The sequence below is a fragment of the Labeo rohita genome, chromosome 5, assembly GCF_022985175.1.
Source record: "Labeo rohita strain BAU-BD-2019 chromosome 5, IGBB_LRoh.1.0, whole genome shotgun sequence".
In the NCBI taxonomy this organism is placed as follows: Eukaryota; Metazoa; Chordata; class Actinopteri; order Cypriniformes; family Cyprinidae; genus Labeo; species Labeo rohita.
Window position 1 is genome coordinate 24427327 of NC_066873.1, and position 24792 is coordinate 24452118.

At 35.6% G+C, this 24792-nt stretch overlaps 1 protein-coding gene across 5 annotated transcripts in view; it reads right to left on the reverse strand.

Annotated features, from left to right (window-relative positions):
• Positions 1 to 24792, reverse strand: part of stard8 (StAR-related lipid transfer (START) domain containing 8) — a 64884-nt gene that overhangs the window by 27074 nt on the left and 13018 nt on the right. For 3 of the 5 annotated variants that reach the window (XM_051109492.1, XM_051109493.1, XM_051109491.1), the window contains one exon: positions 4894 to 4965. In XM_051109492.1, the coding sequence (XP_050965449.1) occupies positions 4894 to 4965 (72 nt within the window). Of the gene's footprint in view, positions 1 to 4893; positions 4966 to 22976; positions 23238 to 24792 lie in introns of those variants that run through there. The other 2 variants (XM_051109494.1, XM_051109495.1) reach the window with 2 other exon arrangements.

Below are 24792 nucleotides of genomic sequence, written 5' to 3' on the forward strand. Positions count from 1 at the left end.
CTCACAGCCCTGTTTTCATCCATCATCCCGTTTTCTTTTTTAACATTTTAAATGCACTGGAAGGAATAATTAGGAAGGTGACACAGATGTGTTTTTTTCTTAAGAAACATTAAAAAACAGACCTGCCAGAAGCCTGGCTTACTAATGAGAACAGAGAACCTTAATTAAAAACAAAACAAAAACTAAAAAAAAAAAAAAAAAAAAAAAAAAAAAAAAAAAAAAAAAAAAAAAAAAAAAAAACACACTCTTCTATTATTAAGGGCTGGTTAAAAAAAAAAAAAAAAAAAAAAAAATATATATATATATACACACACACACACACACACACACATATATACACATATATATATGTATATACACATATACATATACATACATATACATATATATATATAAAAATTCAGAGACATGTTGGTTCTTATTTCATATTCATAAGCGTGAAGCCTACTGAGGGATGAAAAAAAAAAAAAAATGATTTATGTGCATTCAGGTGCAGGTTCAGCCCTGCCAGTGAAATCTGAGTAGGCTAATATTAGAACCTGTCTGTGGATTCGTCATCGTCTGGGTCACGGGTACGCCTGCTTCACACAGCATCACCTACAGTCCTGCAGTTGCTGTACGAGTAAAAACATCAGGAAGTAAAGAAACATAACAGCGTGGCCTTTTAAGACCACACATCACTTACAAAAAAAAAAAAGAAAAGTTACTGTGACATGGTCACAGTTAGGATAGGTTTTGTGTGTGATTTTTTTTTTTTTTTTTTTCAAAAAATGAAAACTCCCTCTCTCTCCAATTATCTCATCTCTTTCCAAACCTGTATGACTTTCTCCTGTGGAACACAACAGGAAACTTTTTTCATAAAGAATATTCTTCTCCATATAATGAGTTGAGTGCATCAGACTTAAAATATGTGTTTGAAATCATAACATTTGATCATAGAACACTGACAAAACTTAACGTGTTTCATGACACTAAGTTTGATTTAAAAGCTACAGTGCAGGGGAAGATTTTTAGTGAGTTCTGTTTAGTGATGGATTTATGATAAAAGTTAAACTGGACAAAACACAGTTTCTGCCAATCTCAATCTCATGTTAATCTTGAGTATCTACAGACTAGTATTGCATTCTTCATATCTCCGAAGCGTTTTTAGTTTTATCAGATTTATAAATGAAAGATATAAAGCTTCACTAAGAAAACAGTCGAGGTCCTGGAGGCGTGTCGAGGGCGGAGCTAGAGTCATAAGCATGTGAAGCGACAAAACCCCTTTCAAAGAAAAGTCTGTTCACTCTGCAGTGATATTTGCAACGCTTCCGGGCAGTCCTATCTAAATGAATGGGGGAATCCTGAAATCTCAAAAATTGCTCGCTGAACTCCCAATTAAATTACAAGTTCCAATCAGCAACAAAGTCTGAAAATGAACTGGCCCATGAAATGTTGTTTCTTATGCTCAAATAGCGTTTAAAAAGCTTATTTTTCAGGCTAGACCAGCCAATGTGCTCAGCCAATGCGCTAGCCTCAGGTTTCTATGAGAATCATAGCTTCTAACGGCTGCTGCAGTGACGCAATGACTTTACCAATCAGCGATTGGCTCTTTCATTTAGAAGGCAAGCTGTGACCCTGACATAAAACGGCAACAAAAATCCAGCCATACATATTTGATCCTGACGACTTGTGTAACCCAAATGAAGAACGCTGATGGGCGTGCTCTTGTTTTCACTCTGCTTGATATGTGTGTGCGCTCTTCCTGCTGAAGCACAAGAAATTCCGCCCTTTATGACGTCATACAGAAAATAACACTTTGAACAAGTGACCGATCTCAGCCGCTGCTTTAATATCTATTTATAGTGGATGGGGCGGGACGCTTTGGATTCTAGAGAGCATTTGATTGGACAGAAAGTTTGATGAGAAGCCAAAGTGCAGGTGAAAAATTTTGAATCAAAATTTTTTATTCAAATTGGTGCAAGTGAGAGACTTTTTAACTTTTTACAGTTAGGCTAAGGCTAACATATTCATACTAAAAAAACAAAAACAAAAAAACAACAACTTTCATTTTGATTTCATGGGGACTTTAACAGTGTAAATAAGTCAGAATGCATGAAATAGCATTAGACACCCCCTTTAATTTAAGTATAATGTTATATATGTTACAGTATAAAAATTTGATTGAGATTTACAAAATATTGCATTTAATAGTCATTAAAATATTAATAAGTAAAATATTAATATCAATATAAGTGAGTGTTGGATGATGGCAAAAGTAATCTAAATGTCAAAATAAGGGGCTTTCACACCAGAGGAACCTTTTCACAGTCCCTAGAACTATTGGCGGAAGTTCACGCTTTTTGGCGTGTTTGCACTGCAGGAACTAGGAATGTATTTTGTTCTAAGAACTCCGTTTGGGGGAAATATATTAGCTCCTACTTAAGAGTAGGGTCCAAACAAGTTCTATAGGAAATATCAGTGATGTTAAAGGGATAATTCACCCAAAAATTAAAATGAAAAAACAAACAAAGATTTTTTTTTTTAGTCTGCCAGTCATATAATGGCAGTCAACGGGATCCACGGGTTTAAGAATCAAAAAACATACACAGACAAAACCAAATTAAACCCTGTGACTCGTGACGACACACTGAGGTCTTAAGACATGAAACAACTGGTCTGTGCAAGACACTGAAGAGTATATATATCTCATTTTTTACCTCTGTTCCACCACAATGTCCAACTGTCCTAAGAATGTTCACAATAGCCGGCGCATGACGAGTCAACGTGCTTTGGCATAGTAAACGCATAGACGGAAATGATCTGTTGCGCGTATACGTCACTCATTGTTTACACAGTGGGTACGACGGCTACTCAAAGTAGTAATTACTTGTGCTTATCCTGATTGTTGCAACTGATTAAAAACTAAAAGATTACGTTTGCTTGCGCAAACTCTTCCAGCGGTGTTGGCTTTTCACTGACTCCCAACTTTTCAGCCTGATTGCCTATGCCACAGCATTTTGACGGCTGTTGTGAATGTGCTCAGGACAGCTGGACATTGCAGTGGATCAGAGATAAAAAATAAAATAAAATAATAATAAAAAAAAAATAAAAATAAAAAATTATATATATATATATATATATATATATATATATATATATATATATATATATATATATATATATATATATATATATATATATATATATATATATATATATATATACACATATATATACATATATATACATATATATACATACATACATATATACATACATACATATACACACACACACACACACACACACACACACACATATATATATATATATATATATATATATATATATATATATATATATATATATATATATATATATATATATATATATATATATATATATATATACACACATATATATTTTTTTTTATTCTTGCACAGACCGGCTCTTTCGTGTCTTAACACCTCAATGTATCGCTGCAAGCCACAAGGTTTAGTTTGGGTTTGTCTGTGTATGTTTTTCTGACTCTCAAAGCCGTGGATCCCCACTGACTGCCATTATATGACTGACAGACTGCAACAGTTTGAGTTAAAAATCTTTGTTTGTGTACTACTGAAGAAACAAAGTCACCCACATCTTGGATGCCCTGAGGGTAAGCAGATAAAAATAAATTTTTCATTTTTTGGTGAACTATCTATGTTGATTGACCAAACGTATATGAAACACTGCCTACCCGGCATTTAAAAAAAAAAAGCTGTGTAAAAATATTTACTCCACAAACACGGAAAACAGCAATAATAACGGCATTCGGCTACTTGTTATCTGCCGCGTTGTGTTCTTTTCTCAGCCTTGATGATATGTAACACTGCATGTTGTCAGATTTTCATGCTATTTTAATGGCGTAAATTGTGCGTTTACATTCTATCTTCGTTATCACAAAACCACGACACACAACAATACCAGCTCCGATCATGGCGTCCTCCATTCACAGATTGTTGACGTTTGTAAATGCTGAAAATAAAGATGTCTAGCGGCTGTCCTGCTGCCAGTGCGAACGCAACCAGGAAAACAATCTGAGGGGGAAACTGGTTCTCTAGGAACCACCATGCTGGCTAGTTTCTAGAACTGAGTTCTTAAAACTATGTGGTGCGAAAGCGCCTATAGATCTAAAAGTTTATATTGTGCATCCCTAGTTCTGTTCATCACACACAGCTATGGCAGAGCTTCAGAACATTTGGAATAGGAATCACTTTGATCATACTTTGGGCTTTTTTTGGTCATTGTGGATCTTGACAGCACCTCTCCTCATTCACTTTTATTACATGGCAAATGGGTGAGCAGGAAATATTTTTATGTTCTGTGGAAAAAATTAAGTCAAATCCAGTCTCTGTGAACTGAGCCTGCATGAGCTTTCGAGATGTGTTAAACTTCAGTGTGTGTGAAATGGTTTAAATCAATCTCTGGGGTGGAAGCAGGCCAGCAGGACTAAAACAAGCTCTGAATATCCGTAGCACCTGTGTTGGTTGCTGTAGAGCAGTGCTATGGAACTCTTGCTGTTTCAGCATGGCTTTACACTCACAACCCAAAAGGGATCTAAACCAAAACCAAACGCCATCTGGTCTCACATGTATTTCCCCTATCACTAAGCCTAAAACAAAATAATATGCAAGCTTTCTACAGCGGAGCGCTTCCATCTATTCAGTCATGGACATAAGCAGAGACAGAGTGGGAGGGAGTATCTCTGCACCTTTCTAAAGGGACGATACAGAGGGAAAGCAGGAGAAAAGAAAATAGGAAAATAACACTGAGTCACACAAAGGAGCAGAGCTAAGGGGTGAATGAAAGAGACAGATAATAGTGTGGAAATGGAGGGATGAGTGGACTTTTGTGGGATGAGTTCTGGATTACCTTCATAGAGCTGAGCATACTGAGGAAACCCTGCCGCCCGGAGCCACTCACAAGCCTCCTTTGCCTCCAGCTCTGAAAGAGAATAAGATGAATGAATTAATGAAATCAGTAAGATAATATACTTCATTTAAGAAATTCAAGGCAACTGAACTAAATGAAAGAAATTAATCACGTTATTAATCATCATCACTTGATTAAATGAGACATCAGACTTGATTTGATTACTCGTTTCACCATGAATAAGAGCCATTTAAGGTTATTTCGATAATCTGTGGTTATATTATTAGGTATGTCTGCGTTCAGCATGGCAATGAGACTGAAACTGTAACATTTAGCCGAGATAGAAAGATGAGATTATTGCAGTCCAACAAACTTTGCAACAAGTAAACATAATTAAGATGAATCTACACACATTTATTAGTATATTCTACTTTAATAACTGACACGTCAGTCTTCATCCAGAGGCGCCATACGCTTCACCTGTCATCTGTCATCAGCAACTTGTCGGACAATGCCTTTAGACTGATATGAAATGTGCACGATCACCATGGAAACTGCTGAGGTGACAAAGGAGTTGGATCACCAACTCTGAAACAAAAACTAATAGGATCTTAGAAATAACGGCCTTGATACAAGAACAACCTAAAACTGCAATTTAAAAATTCAAAGCAGTGAGCTAATCAACAGTAAGTCCAGCACACTGACAGCGAAATGTGGCATTAAATATTTAATGGTTTGCAGAAACCATTAAGTTACTGTCCAAAAACTAAATACAGATGTAAGAGAAATGTCCACCTCAATCATTTCATTTCAAATCCAAGACTTTACTGTGAAAACCAAGTGAGAAATTGTGAAACTAAACCCAGTTTTTTCATTTAGCCATCTGTATTCCTGATTTTTCTTTTTGTAAACATAGAATAAATACTGGAATGTTTATCAAATCATGTTATTTTGGATTAATATTAATTGATAATCCTCAGTGATACACAAAAACATGATAACTTTACATACATTTTGCCTATGAATGCTATAGAAGCAAATTTACACAATTTTACACACAAAAAAGCAATTAAGAAAATCTTAAGATTAGTCATGATTAGCTGCAGTTTCAATATATTAGCAGTTTTTGGCTGTTGTAGTTTTAATCTGTTGATAGCCCTATTATTTTTAAGTTGTAATGTTGTATAGTTTTAGCAAAATCTCTGCAAGTGTAGCCTGGAACCTTTAATCCCTAGCTGGGAATTAGTCCACACAACTCCCATTTACCATATTAAACAACTGAAACTACAAAGTAAACTACTGTTTATTTAGGATACTGGTATTTGCCTGATAATAACCAGATCTCAAGCAAACACAAGACAAATCATGGGGAAAAAAATAAAATAAAAACAGGGCTCACAAAATCATTAGCCCAACATCCAATTATGTTACTGGGCAATTATGTTTTCCAGTCGGGCTAGCGTTATTTTACATCTAATTATTATATTTCCGCACCTGAAAACTAATGTTAGACCAGACTTGATTTGTAGCTTTGTAATATTTTATCTATGCTTGCAATTTGTTGTATTTTATTACTGACAGTTCACTTGTCTTTAAAGGGGTCATCGGATGCTAAGTTCACTTTTTCATGTTGTTTGAACATTAATGTGTGTTGGCAGTGTATGTACAAATCTACCCTATAATGATAAAAATCCATGGAGTGGTTTTTAATTAATCTGTAAAAATATAAATAAAATAATAAAATAATATCCCCTTTTCCAAAATCGAGCTGTTCTCAGATGCTCTGTCGGTGTGCCGTCACACCGACAGAGGCCGCTCCCACGATAGTTGATTGACATGAGCGTTTTACCTCAGACCAGCTGTCACAGTCCAGTAACTTTCCTTGTTTTGACGCCGAAGCAGAGATGTAAGTTAGACAAGAATATCTCAGATTGAGCGATTGAGGTGTTGTGTTGCTGGATGTAATAATGAACATAGTGGTCATCATTTACTCCCGACATCTGAGCCGCTGAAGATGCAGTGGATTACATTTGTTTGTGAACGGAATGCGCCTCCCGATCCACATATGTCCGTCTATGTTCGCGCAAATCATTCGTGATCCAGCTTCACTTACAGCAGAAGTGTGTATAAGCGTTTTTCTTTGCGATCTTTGCGATCGCCTTTCCTTATAACGTGGTAGTTAGGAAGTTTAGCGGCTAAATGCAGCTAAAGTAAACACGATCGTCATTCCACAGAGAGAAGAGAGGGGCGGGGCGAGCAGAGCTCATTCGCATTTTAAGGAAGAACCCCTTAGAATGAGATGATATTTTTAATCAAAGTATATTAGAGACTTCTCATTAAGACCCTAAAGAATCATATAAACTTGTGGAAAATGGGCATCCGATAACCCCTTTAATAATGTTTGACCTTTACTATGCTACTAATTTTTGCTGTGGTATCAAAGAACTTGTCATTTAAAGGAAAAAAAAACAACAACAACAATCACTGCAGTTTTTGTTCATGCCGATTTGTCCAAAGTGAATTTCACCCAATATATTTTTTATTTGGGCTAGTTAAATTTATTTTTGGCTATCAAAATATGAAAAATCCCTGCCCGAATGGCTACCAGGGATTTTGAAATATTCTACCCCTGAATCCTGACATTAAAGTACCTCATCAGCCTCCATCTGGACACTATCCACCAAATCTGAGGAGCAATAACCCAGATCCCATTATCATCTCATTAAAAACTTGATTTAAACCTGTCAGAAGCGACATTTCTACAGAGGAATTAAAATACATGAGAGAGCGAGAAATAGTCAGAGAGCAAACAGTAGATTCCTCACGTCATTAATATTCCAGTAGTGATCTCTATCAAGAGATTTGCGAGGGCACAGGAGAAATTACACACTATATGTTTATAGGAGCCAACGAAAGCTCTTTGATTTTGTTGGTGTTTGACTGACAGAACAAATCAGTTTACACGGCACTAGTTAACACACCAAATATTCTCCTATATGAGTAATTTGCATTGAAAATATTGAGATACAGTTTGATGTACATCGGGGGAAGGAGCAAAGGAGTTTTTTAATTGAATATAGTGATTTGGAATTGCATGGCATAAAATGGGGATTTATTACTCTGAAACAAATAATCCCAGTAGAGTATAAAATATGCGAATGGCATATCAGAATAAGCATTTGATGAAACCATGATTAACTGTCATTGTGTCTTCTGCATGCCAAAACATTTTCTCTTTGTGCAGCACGAATAACAATAAAATGATTTCATAAGCAGGTCACATTAGCATAAAAATTGAACATAAAACATTGTCATTTGGGAAACTAGCCAGTCAGATCCACACATATGCTGACTAGCCAATGGCATTGCTGCATGAGACAAGTAGTAGTAAACCAACATTTTTCAGCAGAATAACCCTGTCAATCAAAACAGTAGAAGTGGCACAATTTGACACTGTGACTATAAACATGAACAAGCAAAATTGAAATATAAATGCGTGTGAACCTAATCCAAAACAATCAGACAGCTCGCAAACGTAGTCAATAACAGTCTTTGTATTCATAAGCAGCCTGAGCTGATACAGCTGTCAGGGTGAGTTGGGTTCTGAAATTCTGGCCTATTTATAAAGGCAGGCACTGTCTGCCGAAAGCCCTTAAAGACGATTGCTGGCACGCTGAAGCAAACTTGTGTTCAAATGAACAGATGTGGAGCAAATGACACTCAAATGACAAATTACATCATACGAACAGACTTTAGAGCTCATTTGCATATGCATGACAGTTTAAACGGTCTAATGCACATTTAAACCATTAACACACTAGTGATCTAAAATACATAAAATTAACAAATAATGGCAAATTAGTCTATTCAAGCTATTCTAAAAAGATCAATTCTGCTTCTAACAAAAGCACAAGGAAATGAAGGTGAAAAGAAAAAGAGGACAACAATAGAGGTTTCCCCCCCACCCCAAGTCACTGGATAGCAAATTATAATCTCAGATGCCAGGAGAACTCACATTTGAAAGTGTATGTGTAAATATTCATGCGTGTATGAACGCCAATGGTCACGTACACACGCTTTTCATTCCTATGATCAGATCAGCTTCGTCCGTTTCCTGCCTCCATGCTCTGCCCCTTCAGCATTCCAGAACTCCCTGACTCCCAGCAGTGTTCTGGGATTTCCCGCCCAGACGCCCACATTGCTATTGCCTCTAGATCACACACTTATAGTCAAACACATTGTCTGACGATACATTCAAACGCCGTAGGGTTGCAACAGTATGAGTTTTTCACAGTACAATAACCGTTTCAGAAAGTGTCACAGCTTCACAGAATATGGCATTTCAAGATTTCATTCAATATCGAATCATTTGAAAATGTTTCATAACTGACAAAATCTGAAAGCTGAGACTTTGTTTCTTATTGAAGAAATAAAGCATAAAGCTCATTGAGATTGCTGAATGGGACCATGCATCAGCTGAAAACAGCATGAAACAAATTTTAAAATAATCTTGAGAATTAAAGAGATATTAAAGGAACCGTATGTAGGATTGTGGCCAAAACTGGTACTGCAATCACTTTCAAAATACTGTAGAATGGCGTATCCCCTCCCCCTTCTCCCTGACTCGAGGTTGCCAGCTAAGCTGCAGGATTCCGCAGGAACGTAGGCTGCTACAAGGAGCTTCCAATGGCAAGTGACGAGTCCTACTCAATAAGTTTTTTTTTTCTTCTGTTACTTATGTTTATGCTTCACGAGAGATGTTTTGCGAAGTAATTATGTGTCGCAAAAATTTACTAAAGGCGATTAGCCAAACATTTCGTAAAGACGTACTGTAATACCACATTTCAGTCGGAACATAGATTGTTTTCATACCGTGCTAGTGGTGGGATATAAAGCTTTTTATGAACGCATTTAGCACGGGCGACCGTGGAAAATCCACTGTGTACGGAAGCACGGGGCTTTTAGCCTATACCAACAAAATTCTTCTCCGTTTTCAGCCGTCTCCATCTGTCAAAGGCATCTCCTATACAAATCCTTGTTTTATTTCGGACGTACTTCGGATTCATAACGAGGTCTTTAAGGTTTCGTAACTTTATACATGTTTTATCCGACACGTTCGTAGGTGCAGCTGTAACTACAGCAGAGCTGCCAACCCGGATGACGAAACTCTACTGACTTTGTGATTGGTAGATAGCTGGAGGGTGGCGCCTCAGACCAAAACACAACATGACAACATCAACATCAGTTGAGGGCTGCAACTTTCACTTTTAAATGACAATATCCTGGCCGGACCACTGTTGTCAGTGATATAAGTATTTGAAATGAACATGATTTCTTAATGTCTAGTGACATGTCAGGGCCATTTTATGATTAACTGAAATAAATTTCTTACATACGGTTCCTTTAAGATATTTTTGTGAAAGAGAGCTTTCTGACTGCGCAGCAACAAAGCTACCACGTTCAAGGCCCGAAAAGTAGTAAGAACATCGATAAAATAGTCCATGTGACGTCATTTGTTCAACCTTTTGCCAGTTGCATAAACTACTTAAACTAGTCTTTTTTTTCTTTATGACTGGTCATAACTTTTTGAATTCACTTACATAAAATGGTATATTGGTCTAATTTGAATCTGAAACATAAGACTGATTACCACTTGGTAGGGATGGACAATAACTTAATATCAATTTATATCGTAGTATTTTTTTTTTTTTAATAACAGTGTTTTAAACACATTTCTGATATTTTGATTTCCCATACACTAATTTATTTGTGGCGGCCCACCACAACTTAGTTGAATAAACACAAGCACTGCGCGTTTCAAAATCAAAATGCAGCGTGGGTGTTTTATATGAATGCATCTTCGAAGGAATTCGACTGTATTCTTAAAAGTTTCGATGTCATTTTCATTTTATCTGATAAAGCAGCAAAATGAGCAGAACACTGTTTTGTGTACAGTCCAGTTACCAGAGAAACCACCATCTCCGTCACTCCAAAAGCACCTCCTGCTGGCAGAGAATGAATCTGCATTTTCAATAAGGTTCTCCAGCAACATGTTTTTGCTGTTTCTCACTTTTTAAGTTAAAGATAATAATATTAATAAGGTGAGTCTGTGAGTCTTGTGTTTATTTAACTGTAATTTCACATCATTGTATGAAGGCTAAATACAAATAAAAGGTTAACATGAATTTATTTGCACCATTTTTGTTTCTAAAACATTATATAGTTTTATAGGAGGAGGTGTCACAGACATGGAACAGACATCAGTTGAGGGTGTTCTTGGCAGTTTTTCAGGCTGTTGTTCATATCGAATATTGTTCAAATCGACCGAAATTAAAAGATATATGTGATATAAATTTTGGCCATATCGTCCAGCTCTACCACTTGGTTAACTGCTAGTTGGTCTAACTATTTCTTAAGAAACTGTCTTAACATTGTGACTAAGCTTATGCAACCGGCCCCTTAATTTTGCGAAGCTATGAGAATACTTTTTGTGTGCAAAGAAAACAAAAATAACGACTTTGTTGAATAAAGTTCTTTGCGCACAAAAAGTATTCTCCATTTTTTTTTCTCTTCCATGTCTCTTCCACAACAGAACGCCGGCTCCTGAGTCTTTCATGAATGTTTGTCGAAGACTGATACAAAAGAAAAGAAATTGTAGAATAAAGTTGTTATTTTTGTCTTCTTTGCGCACAAAAAGTATTCTCAAAGTTTCATATAATTAAGGCTGAACCACTGATGTCACATGGACTATTTTGTCAATGTTCTTAGTACATTTCTGGGCCTTAAATGTGTCAGTTGTGTTGCTGTTTATGCAGGGTCAGAAAACTTTCGGATTTCCTTAAAAATATCTTAATTTGTGCTCCGAAGATGAACAAAGGTCTTACTGGTTTGGAACGACATGAGGGTGAGCAATTAATAACAGAATTTTCATTTTTGGGTGAACTGTTCCTTTAAGGATCCATATCAAGATCATTAAAATTTAGATTTGAACCTTTTTGGGATATCCAAAATAAACTCATGTTGCCAATTTTAATATCTTTATTTCAGCCTCACTTCTCTCCGACATATATGTTTGGCGCAAGTTGACAAGTCTGACAGACATTTGAGGAGGAAAGGATTTGTGTACATGCACTTGACATTCTCCATCCGGATGATTTTTTTTTCAATACCATAAATAAGCAAACGCACAAGGTGTGACAGCCGTGAATTTTCATACCACGATATACTAAGAAACCAGTATACCACCGCAACCCTTAACAAGAGTTTAAATTATTTAAATCATTACTGTACATTTTTATTTATGTCATTCATCATTACAACAGTTAATGTTATTATTAGTAAGTTCAGAAATCATTGATGGTGAAATAAGAGATTCACATTTTATAATAAGGTCCAGACAGGCATAAAATATGAACATTCCTATACAGCTGCTTCTCATCTCAGGAAAGGTGGAAACCCCCCAAGTAAAGTGTTTCTTTTCCCCTCTCCTTCTCCACTACCCCTCCCTCTCTTTTCCTTTTTACACCCCCTCCCTCTTTCTCCAGTCAATAAACAGGAAGTCTAAAGAGTTATGGTAATAAAATGGAGAAGTGAGTGCATAATGGGTGGGGGTACTATGGCTTAGCATTTTTATCTTACTGTAATTCTGCTCACTTAGGGAAAAAAAAACCCTACAGGATAAGGGATGTTTCATTTATGATGTTCTTCCATGCGTGGACACATTTGAGAAAGCTCAAAGCTTTTGACGGCACAGTGATGGTCATCACTGTGCCGTCACAAGGTAGCAGCTCTCACAAACATCTGTTTGTGAGGCTGATTATATAACATGGACATTGTTTTCTAGTATGTAAAATTCTAAGATCTCTCAAAAATCTGTGAATTTTTCACCAGTTTCTATTTTAGTAGATATGAACAATCTTTTCCAATCCACTACCCCACCACTGACCTTTACTCTGATAACACGCTTGATGTCTAGTGATTTCAATGCTAAAAGAGCACCATGGCATTTCACTGGAGTTACTAATGTAAGTCCACAGTCTGCATCAGTGTACAATAAAAAGACTGTTCAACACAAACTAATTGCGAAAAATGGCTCTCTATTGAGTTATCCTTGCCAGCTGCACTCGAAAACAAACACACAGTGTGACCAGCGTAACTTGATTCACAAAATAAGACAAAATAAAAAACATTCAACAAGACCACTTAGGAAAGTCACTTTAAGACAAGTCATTTCACTCTGCGACCATCTTTAAAAGGCCTCTTTGGCAACTATTTTAGCTCCTATCTCTTTAAGAGAAAAAAAATAAAATTCTCCAAAGTGGTTCATCAAGCTTACGATTAAATTTCATATTTAAAATCACCAATGAAATCTGACAACTTTTTTATATGCAAATAGCACCATCCAACCAACCAATAGAGGGTATGCATGTGACATCACTGTCAGTTGGAGTGGCTGCTGCTCCGCCCACTGAGTGGCAGCATTGGTTTCAACGTGAATTCTGCGACAGAACACACATAACACCTCTAAAACCAGAACAAGTTTTGCGATTGACTGTACAAAGAGATTTAACAAGAAACCTGAGGTATATTTTTACAGAATGCTGAAAGCTACTGAAAAGAGAAGTACTGAAGTACTGAAAAGGGGGCGTGTCCTGGCAGGAAAGTGACGTCAATGCTCATTTTAACCGGTTAACTGTTAACCGAGAGAAAAAATGAATACAATCAGTTAAACGGTTTAAAAGGTCATTTAAAAAGGTCTTTTTTTCCAGTAATGTTTTAATATATATTGATTTTTTTTTTGGAGAAATTTTTCAAAATATTTTAAAATATTTGCTGGATGGTTAAATTAAAATAAAATTGCATTTTTGAGAGAAAGAGAGGGAAAAAAACAAAACAAAACAAAAGATAAAATCACGTAGGCCTATAACATTAAGTCGTTAATTGACCTGATGTCGACGCGAAATGTTTACAAACACTATAAACATAGGCTAGGCTATTTTAGTTCCCCTCACTCCACAAAAAAATCCTTTCATTTTTACAGTATTCCCGAAAAGAACAAGAATGAAAAATATAAGAAGCTAGCCTATATAAACGACAAGCCAAAACAAATTCATTTAGGCTAAAACAAAACTGAAACTAACGTTGGGTCTCTCATACGACACAAATCCAAATGTTTCCGTATTTGAGATGTATTTGAATGCCAAAATATTTATTATGTAAACCTGGTTTTGTACTTCACTCACATTTCGATATCCACATATACAAACTGTTAGGCATAATATCACGGCAGTAGTATGTTGAAAACAATTAAGCAGTGTGATTTTTCCATATGTTTGGCTGACTGCATTTTATTATGATAATGAAAAGGCCTTTTCTTTCGTTTTGTTAATTAAGTAAAAATATTTATCGTATAGGCCTATTCATTCATATATATATATATATATATATATATATATATATATATAAAATCGGTTAACGAGCGTCGGCTGTTGATTGGGAAAAATAACTGAAATGAACATCCCTACTCCACAAACAACACAAAAAACACTCCTGTAATTGCCTCCAGGGCAGCTGCTTCACTGGGGTCTTATTAGACATTTCTGCAGTGTCCTCATTACGAGCGTGAACGGGATGCTAGGATATCCCAGATGACTATGTCCTCTACTTGAAGATCAGTATACGCTGTCAAACTGTGTGAACTGCTTGATGTTTTATAAAACAAGGATGCGATAACTCTCTTTATTAAATTTTTCTGTAGAATGTATACCAAGTTACTTCTGATAAATAGTTTAAACGTCACCAAACGCTCAGCATTTTGCCCAACATTACCATTGGTCGCTCGTTGGGCTACATCTATAACATCTATGCAGCCCAAAGACATGTCAGCCACAGCTCTGGGCTAAATAAAGCTCTTGTGATAGAGGGAGTGTTCATGTGTATCAGCATTCCTCTCACAGCTGTTTCAAAAACATGCTTTGAGGTTTTACAGCATTCGTAAGTGTCTCTATGTGTTGATATGAGACCTGTATACTACAGAACTCTATAATCTGTCGCTTTTGACAAGGCTTTGTCTACATACAAAGTGCTTAAAATAGGGTTACCCAGGTAAGGAATGAAAGACATTCTCTCATGGAAGCATCAAGAAAATTTGTATTCAAAAAAAAAGCACACACACACACACACAAAAAAAAAAAAAAAAGTAAGATGAGAGAAGTCAGTAACAGCATGCAAACTTTCGACCGCACGCTTATACCGTTTTAGTGGTATTGACGTTTAAGCAACTCCTGTGGTTTACAAATGTAATCGCAATCGACTGCACTCATATTGCAATTCTGAGTCAATTACCTACGAATACAGACATCAATGGAGCAGCAAGTCAATGTTTGATAGTGTTTAAAAGTTATTTTTCTTTACAGATTACTCTGTAACTTGAGTTGACATGCATGCTAAAACGCAACACAATTTCCCACCCTATGCAATCTCTCTTTCTCCATTACTGATATTTTTAAACGTTTCAAAAGCATCACTTGTGCTCTAAAATAATTATGATGACAGCCGCTGTAACCTCCTGCCACCGAGCATCTGTCTTTTGTTAGACCCGCGAAGAAACCAGCAAAGGATATTTTTAGACGTTCTACTTTTCCCACTGACGTGCACCACTTTGGTTCATTAAAAAAAATATTTAAAATAAAAATAAAAGTTTGGTAACACTAGTATAGGGAACAATTCTCACTATTAACTAGTTGCTTATTAGCATGTTATGATGCCTTCATAACATACTGGCTATTTACTAGTACTTATAAAGCACATATTCTGCATGACCATATTCTACATCCCTAATCCTACCCAATACCTAAACTGAACAACTACCTTACTAACTACTAATAAGCTGCAAATTAGTAGTTTGAGGCAAAAGTCATAGTTAATGGTCTGTTAATAGCAAGAACTGGACCTTAAAATAAAGTGTGAACAAAAGTTCATATGAGTTAGTAAGATATGTTTTAAAGAAATTATTAATTCCATGTATTTGATCAAAAGCAACTAATAAATACTGTTTGTTTGAACTTCCTATTCAAAGAACGCTAAAAAAAAAAATAAATACATATCACACTTTCCACCAAGACAACTGTTTTCAAAAATTACAGTAGTAAGAAACATTTCTTGAGCACCAAATCAGCATATTAGAATGATTTCTGAAGGATCATGTGACACTGAAGACTGAAGCAGTGGCTGTGGAAATTCAGCTGTCAACACAGAAATAAATTAATAAATAATAAAATGTAACAAAATACACCAAAGGGAAAAAAATGTTACTTTAAATTGTAATATTTCACAATATTACTGTTTTTACTGTACTTTCGATCAAATACATTTTTTGTCTTGGCAAGCATAAGACAAAACAGTAACATTTTACAACAAGCTTTATTAACATTAACTAAGATTAATAAATGCTGGAGAATTGTTCATTCTTAATTCGTGTTAACTAAAGTAGTTAACTAATTTCAACATTTACTAATGCATTATTAAACTCGAAAGTTGTGCTTGTTAACATTAGTTAATGCAATGTGAACTAACATGAACAGCTGTATTTTCATTAACTAACATTAACAAAGACTAATAAATACTGTAATATATGTACTGCTTGTTACTCATTCATGTTAGTTAATACATTAACTACCAAAAAGGAACCTTTTTGTAAAATGTTACCGAAAAAACATTAAAAAAAAAAAAACCCTTAAAGACTCCCTTAATGACTCCCTTTCATGTGTTGCCTGCATTACTGCCTTAATTTTGTTAGTAAACCAATGCAAAGATCACTAAAATGAGAACAAGAACACTGGGGAACGCAGGTGATTGCAACAGAGTGAATCAGGATGTTTTACACTGAATGCGTTTGATGTATATTTGTCCCTTCAGGGTATGCTGTAAAAAGTACATGTTCACATCGTCAGAAGCTTGACAGCTTTAGTTAAAAACAAGATTTACATTCATCAAATGCAAGCTGTTCTGCCTCTAAAAAAGGTTCTTTTGAGGGTTGCTTTAAAGGAGAAGTTCACTTCCAAAACTAAAATTTACAGATAATTTACACACCCCTTTGTCATCCAAGATGTATATCGCTGTTTTACCTGTTTTTTTATAAAGGGCATTTGACCTTCTTTGCATGTTCACTTTGTAAACACTGGGGCGGTACTTCTGCAGCAATGTAGATTTTGAAGTTGGAGGAGAAAATGAGATGGGAGTCTTTCGACCTACCCTAACTTTCTTGAACCAATCAAAATTTTCAATCAAATTTGTACTTGCCTGGTCAAAATTTTCACTGTCCCTACCACAAAAACAAACAAAAAAAATCGTTGCGTTTGTCTTCGGTGTCTCTGGCCTCTTCTAACGGATGTCTAAAGAGTTCGTATTATTTCCATACACATGACATTTTGAAAAAAGATTGCATGCAGTTTGTGTGCAAGCCCGGAACAGAGATCAGTTGAAATATGTCTGGTCGATCTGTGAATCTGTACTCAACTGTATAAATTAGATATGGATTGATCATTGTTAAAGCTACAAAGCTAATCGTCAAGACGAGTATTTGACATACTTTTGTAGGCTATTTGTCAGAGACACATCTCTCTGTGATCGCTTAATTTCAAATCAACAAGGTTAAAAAAACACATGGCAAATGCAGTGGCCCAATCGGGCCAGAGACAGATTTGTCAGCTGTCCCAAGTGTCTTTCACTCTGGCCCCGGGCCATCGGGCACTCATTATTGTCATGCCCTGAAAAGTATATTTTTTCTGAACAATTGTAAATTTGTTTAAAAAAAGACAGATCATTTCGCTAGATCAGACCCTTCTTCATCAGCTGGGATCATTTAGAGGCCTTTGAAGCTGCATTTAAACTGCATTTTGGAAATTCAAACTCGCAGGAACCATAGAAGTCCATTATATGGAGAGAAATCCTGAAATGTTATCCTCAAAAACATAATTTCTTATTGAATGAAAAAAAATAAAATAAATAAATATCTTGGATGACAAGGAGGTGAGTAAATTATCTGTCAATTTTTGTTCTGGAAGTGAACTTCACCTTTAACCAAAAGTGAAAATTCTGTCATGATTTACCCTCACGTCGTTCCAAACAAGTCTAACTTACTTTATTCTGTGGAGATTCTAAAGAATGTTTCAAATGATTTTGTCTGTACAGTGAACGTTAGCGGAACTCAAAACAATCCTGGTGCCCTGACTTCCATTGTATGGATTTTGGCAAATTATCTTCACCAGGAGAATGCAAGACATACAGGTTTGAAACAATGAAGCAAACACACCTTCTTTGTAAATGAGACTCAGTATAGATTACTCTTCATTCACAAAACTCAGCACTATTTGCCTTGTTCAATTAATATCGTATTATTACCACCCACAGAAAACAGGTGGTCAATGTACTTTTATTCAAAATATGTTTGTGTACTTTTTTTACTGATCAAGACAGGAGTTATTCATCAAATAATGAAGCATTATAACCGGGCATGCATCCAGTGTGCACTTTCAGCATTTTAAAGAGATGATTCAGGTTCCTGTACCACAGTGGACAAACAGTGCAAATTGCATTCAGCGTGTATTTTGAGGACGCGTTTGTGATGCTACCTAATTTGCATAATTCCTTTAGGGAGTTATGCACTAAAAAAGCAGACAGCAACTGCAAAATAACCCTATCAGTGGCTGAAATTCATTCTTAGTGAATTCCTCCATAATACTGTCAAAGAACCTGGAGAAAACATAATTTTAAACACTCAAGTTCTCAAAAGTAAAGCGTCATTCATTTTCTTATTTGCCAAATTCCTCACTTTTCTATAGTACTAGCACATCATGCGTACTGAAGTAACATAAGCTGCTGCATTAGTTCAACATGCTACAGAGCAACTAAAATGTTCATAAATTCAAAGTGCAGACACAGAATTTCTACAGCTATTTTAGGACCTCATTATATAAGCGATGGAAACCTGGATTAGTGCAAAATACCTTCAATAACTAACAATTGAAATAAACACGCCGTGATTAATAAGATACCCGCCCACTCGCTCCTTCTCAGCTCCAAACCGCACACAGAGCGGCGCTGAGCGGGTGCGAGTGATTTGTAGTAAGCCTAGGTAATCCCTGCTGCATGAACAAAATAAACCAGAATTAGACTGAGAGGCATTTAAAGCACTGAAAACCCTGAAGCAGAAGAGAAAAAACACTACTAAATGCTCCCACGAGCACTGAGCGAGCAGAAGGAAAGTACTTCATCTCATTTTGAATGTACTTTAAAAGCCTGTTGGCATCCCATATGTTTGTATCTGTATGTGTGTGATGGGGGAGTGACCTTTGGTAAATTGAATGTAGTGTGAGCCCGCTGTGTGCCGGGAGGGAGCCTTACTTCATTCTCTGCATGTGTGAGAGTGTGTGCTTCTTGACTGGTTGCACCCTGAGCAGATGGTTTTAAGATGACCAAACTCATGTTGTGTGTTTAACACAGGGACAGAGCCAAAAGGACTGAGCGAGATAAAAAAAGACGAGAAGAGAAAGTGAAAGAATGAGAGTGATGTAATCAAATTACGCCCCCATTTGGAAGAGTTTTATCCATACGAGGAGTTTACACCCCCATGGCCAGAGGTGAAATAGTTCCATCATTGCTTGCATGTGAGAATAATCATATAAATATTTTAAAATTTGTATTAAAATAAAAATAAACAGACATAAAAAATACAGCATGCAACAAGCAACGCCAAGGTTATGGAAATGCATGAACTTTCAAAATCTGTATCATCTGATGCAATTCAGTATTGTCAAATAAAATGTTGGTAACACTTTACAATAAAGTTAAATTACAATATAGAATAGAAAAGATAAGACAAAATAAGTTTAAACAAATAAAAGTTTAGTTACACTTTACAATAAGATTAAATTACAATAAGGTTTTAGCATGTATTAATCTTGGTTAACAGAACAGAATAGAATAGAATAGAATAGAATAGAATAGAATAGAATAGAATAGAATAGAGAAAAATACAAAAAAGTATAAAGTTTGCAATAAGGTACAATTACAATAAGGTTTCAGCATTTATTAATCTTGGTGAATAGAATAGAATAGAATAGAATAGAATAGAATAGAATAGAATAGAATAGAATAGAAAATACAGAATAAAAGTTGAAATAAAAGTTTAGTTACACGTTACAATAAGGTTTCGACATTTATTAATCTTGGTGAATAGAATAGAATAGAATAGAAGTTTAAATAAATAAAAGTTTACAATAAGATTCAATTAAACTAAAGTTTCAACATTTAATCTTGGTTAATAGAACAGAATAGAATAGAATAGAATAGAAAAATACAGAATAAAAGTTGAAATAAAAGTTTAGTTACGCGTTACAATAAGGTTTCGACATTTATTAATCTTGGTGAATAGAATAGAATAGAATAGAATAGAATAGAATAGAATAGAATAGAATAGAACAGAAAAGACTAAATTAAAAAGACTAAAATAAAAAAAAAATACAAAATAAAAGTTTAAATAATCAAATAATTTTGAAATAAGTTTCAATTACAATAAGGTTTCAGTATTGATTAATCTTAATAGAACAGAATAGAACAGAATAGAATAGAACGGAATAGAATAGAATAGAATAGAATAGATAAAGAAAATACATCATAAAAGTTTAAATCAATAAAAGTTTAGTTATTTCTATAGGTTGTAATAATATTTTTAATTTTTTTTGGCCAAAATAATTCTGTAGTGAAAATCCTATATTGTGACAGGCCAACATAAAATTACTAATCCATAAATAAACTAATATTAATTTTTTTAAAATGTTCGAAGTGAACAGATAACCTATTATGAACAAATATGAATTAACAATAAACAGTATATTTATAAATGAATATTAACCTAGATTAATAATGAATAATAATAAATGATTAATAATAAATGTTAATGATATCTAATGCATTAATCAATGATAAAAAAAGAAAAGACCTGGCCTTACTGTTAACGTGTAATAAAAATATGTTCACTTTTCTACCATCGCCATATCGTCTATATTTGCATATTTTCAATCTGTATCAACTTCCAAGTGACTTTGAAGAACAAAAATCAAATTCCGCTGATTCAATCGCTAACAAAGCCTCTATGTTTCTTCAGTGTTCCTGAAGTGGTTTAGGCATTCAGGTCAGTGCTTTAACTAGGCCACTCCAGTGACTATTTCAAGACTTCTCCTATATTTCCCAATGTGCTAGGGTACATTTTTGATAATTCTATGACATCTTTGTATCGCTGATTAAAGTAAAAGGTCACGGACATATCCAGAGGCTCATCAGGAAAACACTGTGACTTTTGAGAAATAGACTAAGGAGCCTCTGTGTGTTTCTGAAAAGTCTCTGTGTTTCGAAAGACTGCATTTCAAAGAGTGTCTGTGCATTTCTAAAGAGTCCCTGTGTTCTTCAGAGGACTTTCTGAGGATTCTCCACCCTCTCCGCACAGTATCACTATGTTCCTGAAGAATACAAGTACTCTTGTGAACATGCTACTGTAAATTTCTGGATATTTATGGTACATGTACAGAACTTTATGAATTTACACATCTGTCTGAACAGAAACGGATCACACCCACACATGATGTTAAAGGAACAGTATCCCTAAAAATTAAAATTCAGTCATCATTTATTCACCTCATGTCGTTCGAATCCAGTATGACTTTTTCTTCTGTGGAATGTGAAAGAAGATATTTTGAGAAATGTTTTAATGTTTTCAATACAATGGATGTCAGTAATAACCAAAACTGCTTGATTATCAACCTTCTTCAAAATATATATTTTTGTGTGCGTTATGAAAAAGAAATTCATACATGTTTGGAGCAACATGAGGGTGAAAAAAATGGCAGAATATTCATTTTTAGGTGAACAGGTTCTCAAATCATTCAGTTTCAGATGTTCATATCTACATAGTAAAATTCCTTTGGACAGAGGCATCTGCTGTATGAATAAATAGCATCTGTGAAATGTGTGTGTAGGGAAGGAAATGTTTTCTGTACTCTAGCTGTGTGTGTGTGTGTTTGGCTGAATACAGCTCATTGTTCTTAGTGGTTCTTTGGCTTCTACCCACAGTCCCACAGTCCACCTCCACTTACCCCAATTACACTTCTCCTCCTCTTCTTCTACCAATCCTGTTTATGCCTCTCTTTCTCCTCTTACACTTTTCCTCTCATTCACCCAACAAACAAACTAATGTATGATTAACATTCCTCACTGATTTGACATTAGTTTCAGGGTTCAAAGGTCAAATTCTCACTAAACCCTTCGTGTCATAAGCAGCACTGTGCGTCCGTACCAGCTAGTTCAGGAGTAAGCTATTAAACACAGCAGTTTCAAGTTTACACACACATATTCAGTCTTATATGGCTAAACTGTGCTGTATATCTTGAGATTACAGTGTCATAAGAAATTATCCTATAATCCACACCAGAGGTTTTCAAAATGGGGTTCGGGGACCTTAAGGGGCCACAAGGGGGTGCTATGGGGTCCATGGGAAGGTCCAGAGAAAAATAGCGTAAAAATATAAAAACAGATATAATTTAAAAATAATAAAATAAAATAAATATAAATAAAAATAATAAATGTAAAATGTGTAAAAAATATTTTACACATACAGAACATTTTACTTTACTTGAAACTTATACTTGAAATACTTGACGTATAGCTGTCTTTAAAGGAGTCCTGGTTCCATGGAAGACATCAGAAAATAAATAAATAAAATAAAAAATAAAATATTTTGTATTAGCACCATACGGTTTCGTAATATATTACACATATTTACTTATTTGTCACAGAATATTCTCAGAACGGGGTCGCTTGCAAGGTGGTCATTATATTTTGTGGCACCAAAGTTTAAAAAACCCTGATATACAAGATCCAATGTAAACAATCTGAATGATTTAAATCACTTCTGAATTCAGTTCTGAATCAAACCACATAGCTACAGAAAACTAGCCAAAAACCCAGAGGCACTTAGTATGGAGACCACAACCAGACGCACTGAAGAATAAAGTGAGGTTAAAACTCACCATGACCCTTTCGACGCTGTGGGGACGACCTCTCCATCCTAATCACTTAAACTCCAGCGGTCCAACATTACGTGTTAACCATCAGGAAACACAAAAAAGTGCCTCTAACAGCCATTCAAACACCTAAAACCTGCTTAAGACCAACATACACTCACACATTTCCAAAAGGTCCGAACAGAAAAGTAGTTTTTATCCAAACAAGGCCATAGCGCGTTTAGAGTCACATTTAACCAAATCGTCGCTGAGAAGTAGAGTAGGATCTGATTTACTGTGGCGACAGTATCCTGAGGGGGAGGGGGTGGTGGGGGGTTCGGCCCTTCCTGCCCTCCCACCCGCCCCCCACCCATTTACACCATCTGGTTTCTGAGACCAAATGTTCGGCCCTCAAAAACTCCTCCTCCATGTACCACACTACAATCTGTGTGTGCTTGTGTGCCTCAACATGCTAAACAAGCTCAAGCGCCGTAATCCAGACGGCCTGTCATTAGCCTTATTAGAGTTGTGTGTTAGGCCCTGAGGGATTGTTAGGTGCTTCATAAAGTTATTAAATTCGGTGAAGTTTAACATAACAACCAGCCCGAAGCACAACTGCACACCTGCGACACTCAGATAAGGTGTGTGCGTCTGTGTTTCGGCGAATAATTGTGCTGAACATGGGGGTGTACGATGTTGACCAAAAAACCTGTGGGATTTTGACAAACATGATAATTAGATGATTTTTGTTGCAGAATGTGTTTATGTTTACGATTTGAAAAAAGTTAAATGTTACTTTAAAACTTAGATATTCCAGTACAAAAATTTACAGTTTACTTATCCTCATGTCATCCGAGATGTTAATGCCTTTCTTTCTTCGGTTGTAAAGAAGTTACGTTTTTTGAGGAAAACATTTCAGGATTTCTCTCTGTATAGTGGACTTCTATGGCGCCGGTGAGTTTGAACTTCCAAAATGCAGTTTAATTGCAGCTTCAAAGGGCTCTAAACGGTCCAAGTGACTTATCTAGCTAAACGATTGGTTATTATCTAACAAAATTAACAATTTATATACTTTTTAACCTCAAATGCTCATCTTATCTAGCTCTGCGTGAACTCTGTGTATTCCGGGTATTTTTTTTAGAAAATGACCAATCTTTTTGCTAGATAAGACCCTTCTTCCTCGGCTGGGATGGTTTAAAGCTCTTTGAAGCTGCATTTAAACTGCATTTTGGAAGTTTAAAGTCGCGGGAGCCATTGAAGTCTACTAAACGGAGAAAAATCCTGAAATGTTTTCCTCAAAAAACATAATTTCTTTACAACTGAAGAACAAAAAAAAAGACATGAATATCTTGGATAAGGGGGTGAGTAAATTATCTGTAAATTTTTGTTCTGGAAGTGAACTTCTCCTTTAAATTAATCGGGCAGTAGGTGGTAGCAATTCACTTAAAGGGAAAGTTTACCCAAAAAGGAAAATTGTCACTCACCCTCATGTCATTCCAAACCCTCAAAACGTTCATCTTCAGAACACAAATTAAGATGTTAAATTAAGATTTTTGATTACATTTCAGAGCTTTCTGACCCTGCATAGACAGTAACGCAACTGACACGTTCAAGGCCCAGAAAGGTAGTAAAGACACTGTTAAAATGTGACATCAGTGGTTCAACCATAATGTTATGAAGCTACAAGAATACTTTTTGTGTGCAAAGAAAACAAAAACTCTGCTGTGTGCTGCTCGGACATAAAATTGACAATATTTTGCCTAAAATGTACTGGTAATTTAGGACATTGTCCATTAATTTTTTTTACAGACATTTCCATTAACCATAAAGGTAAGGTAACCGT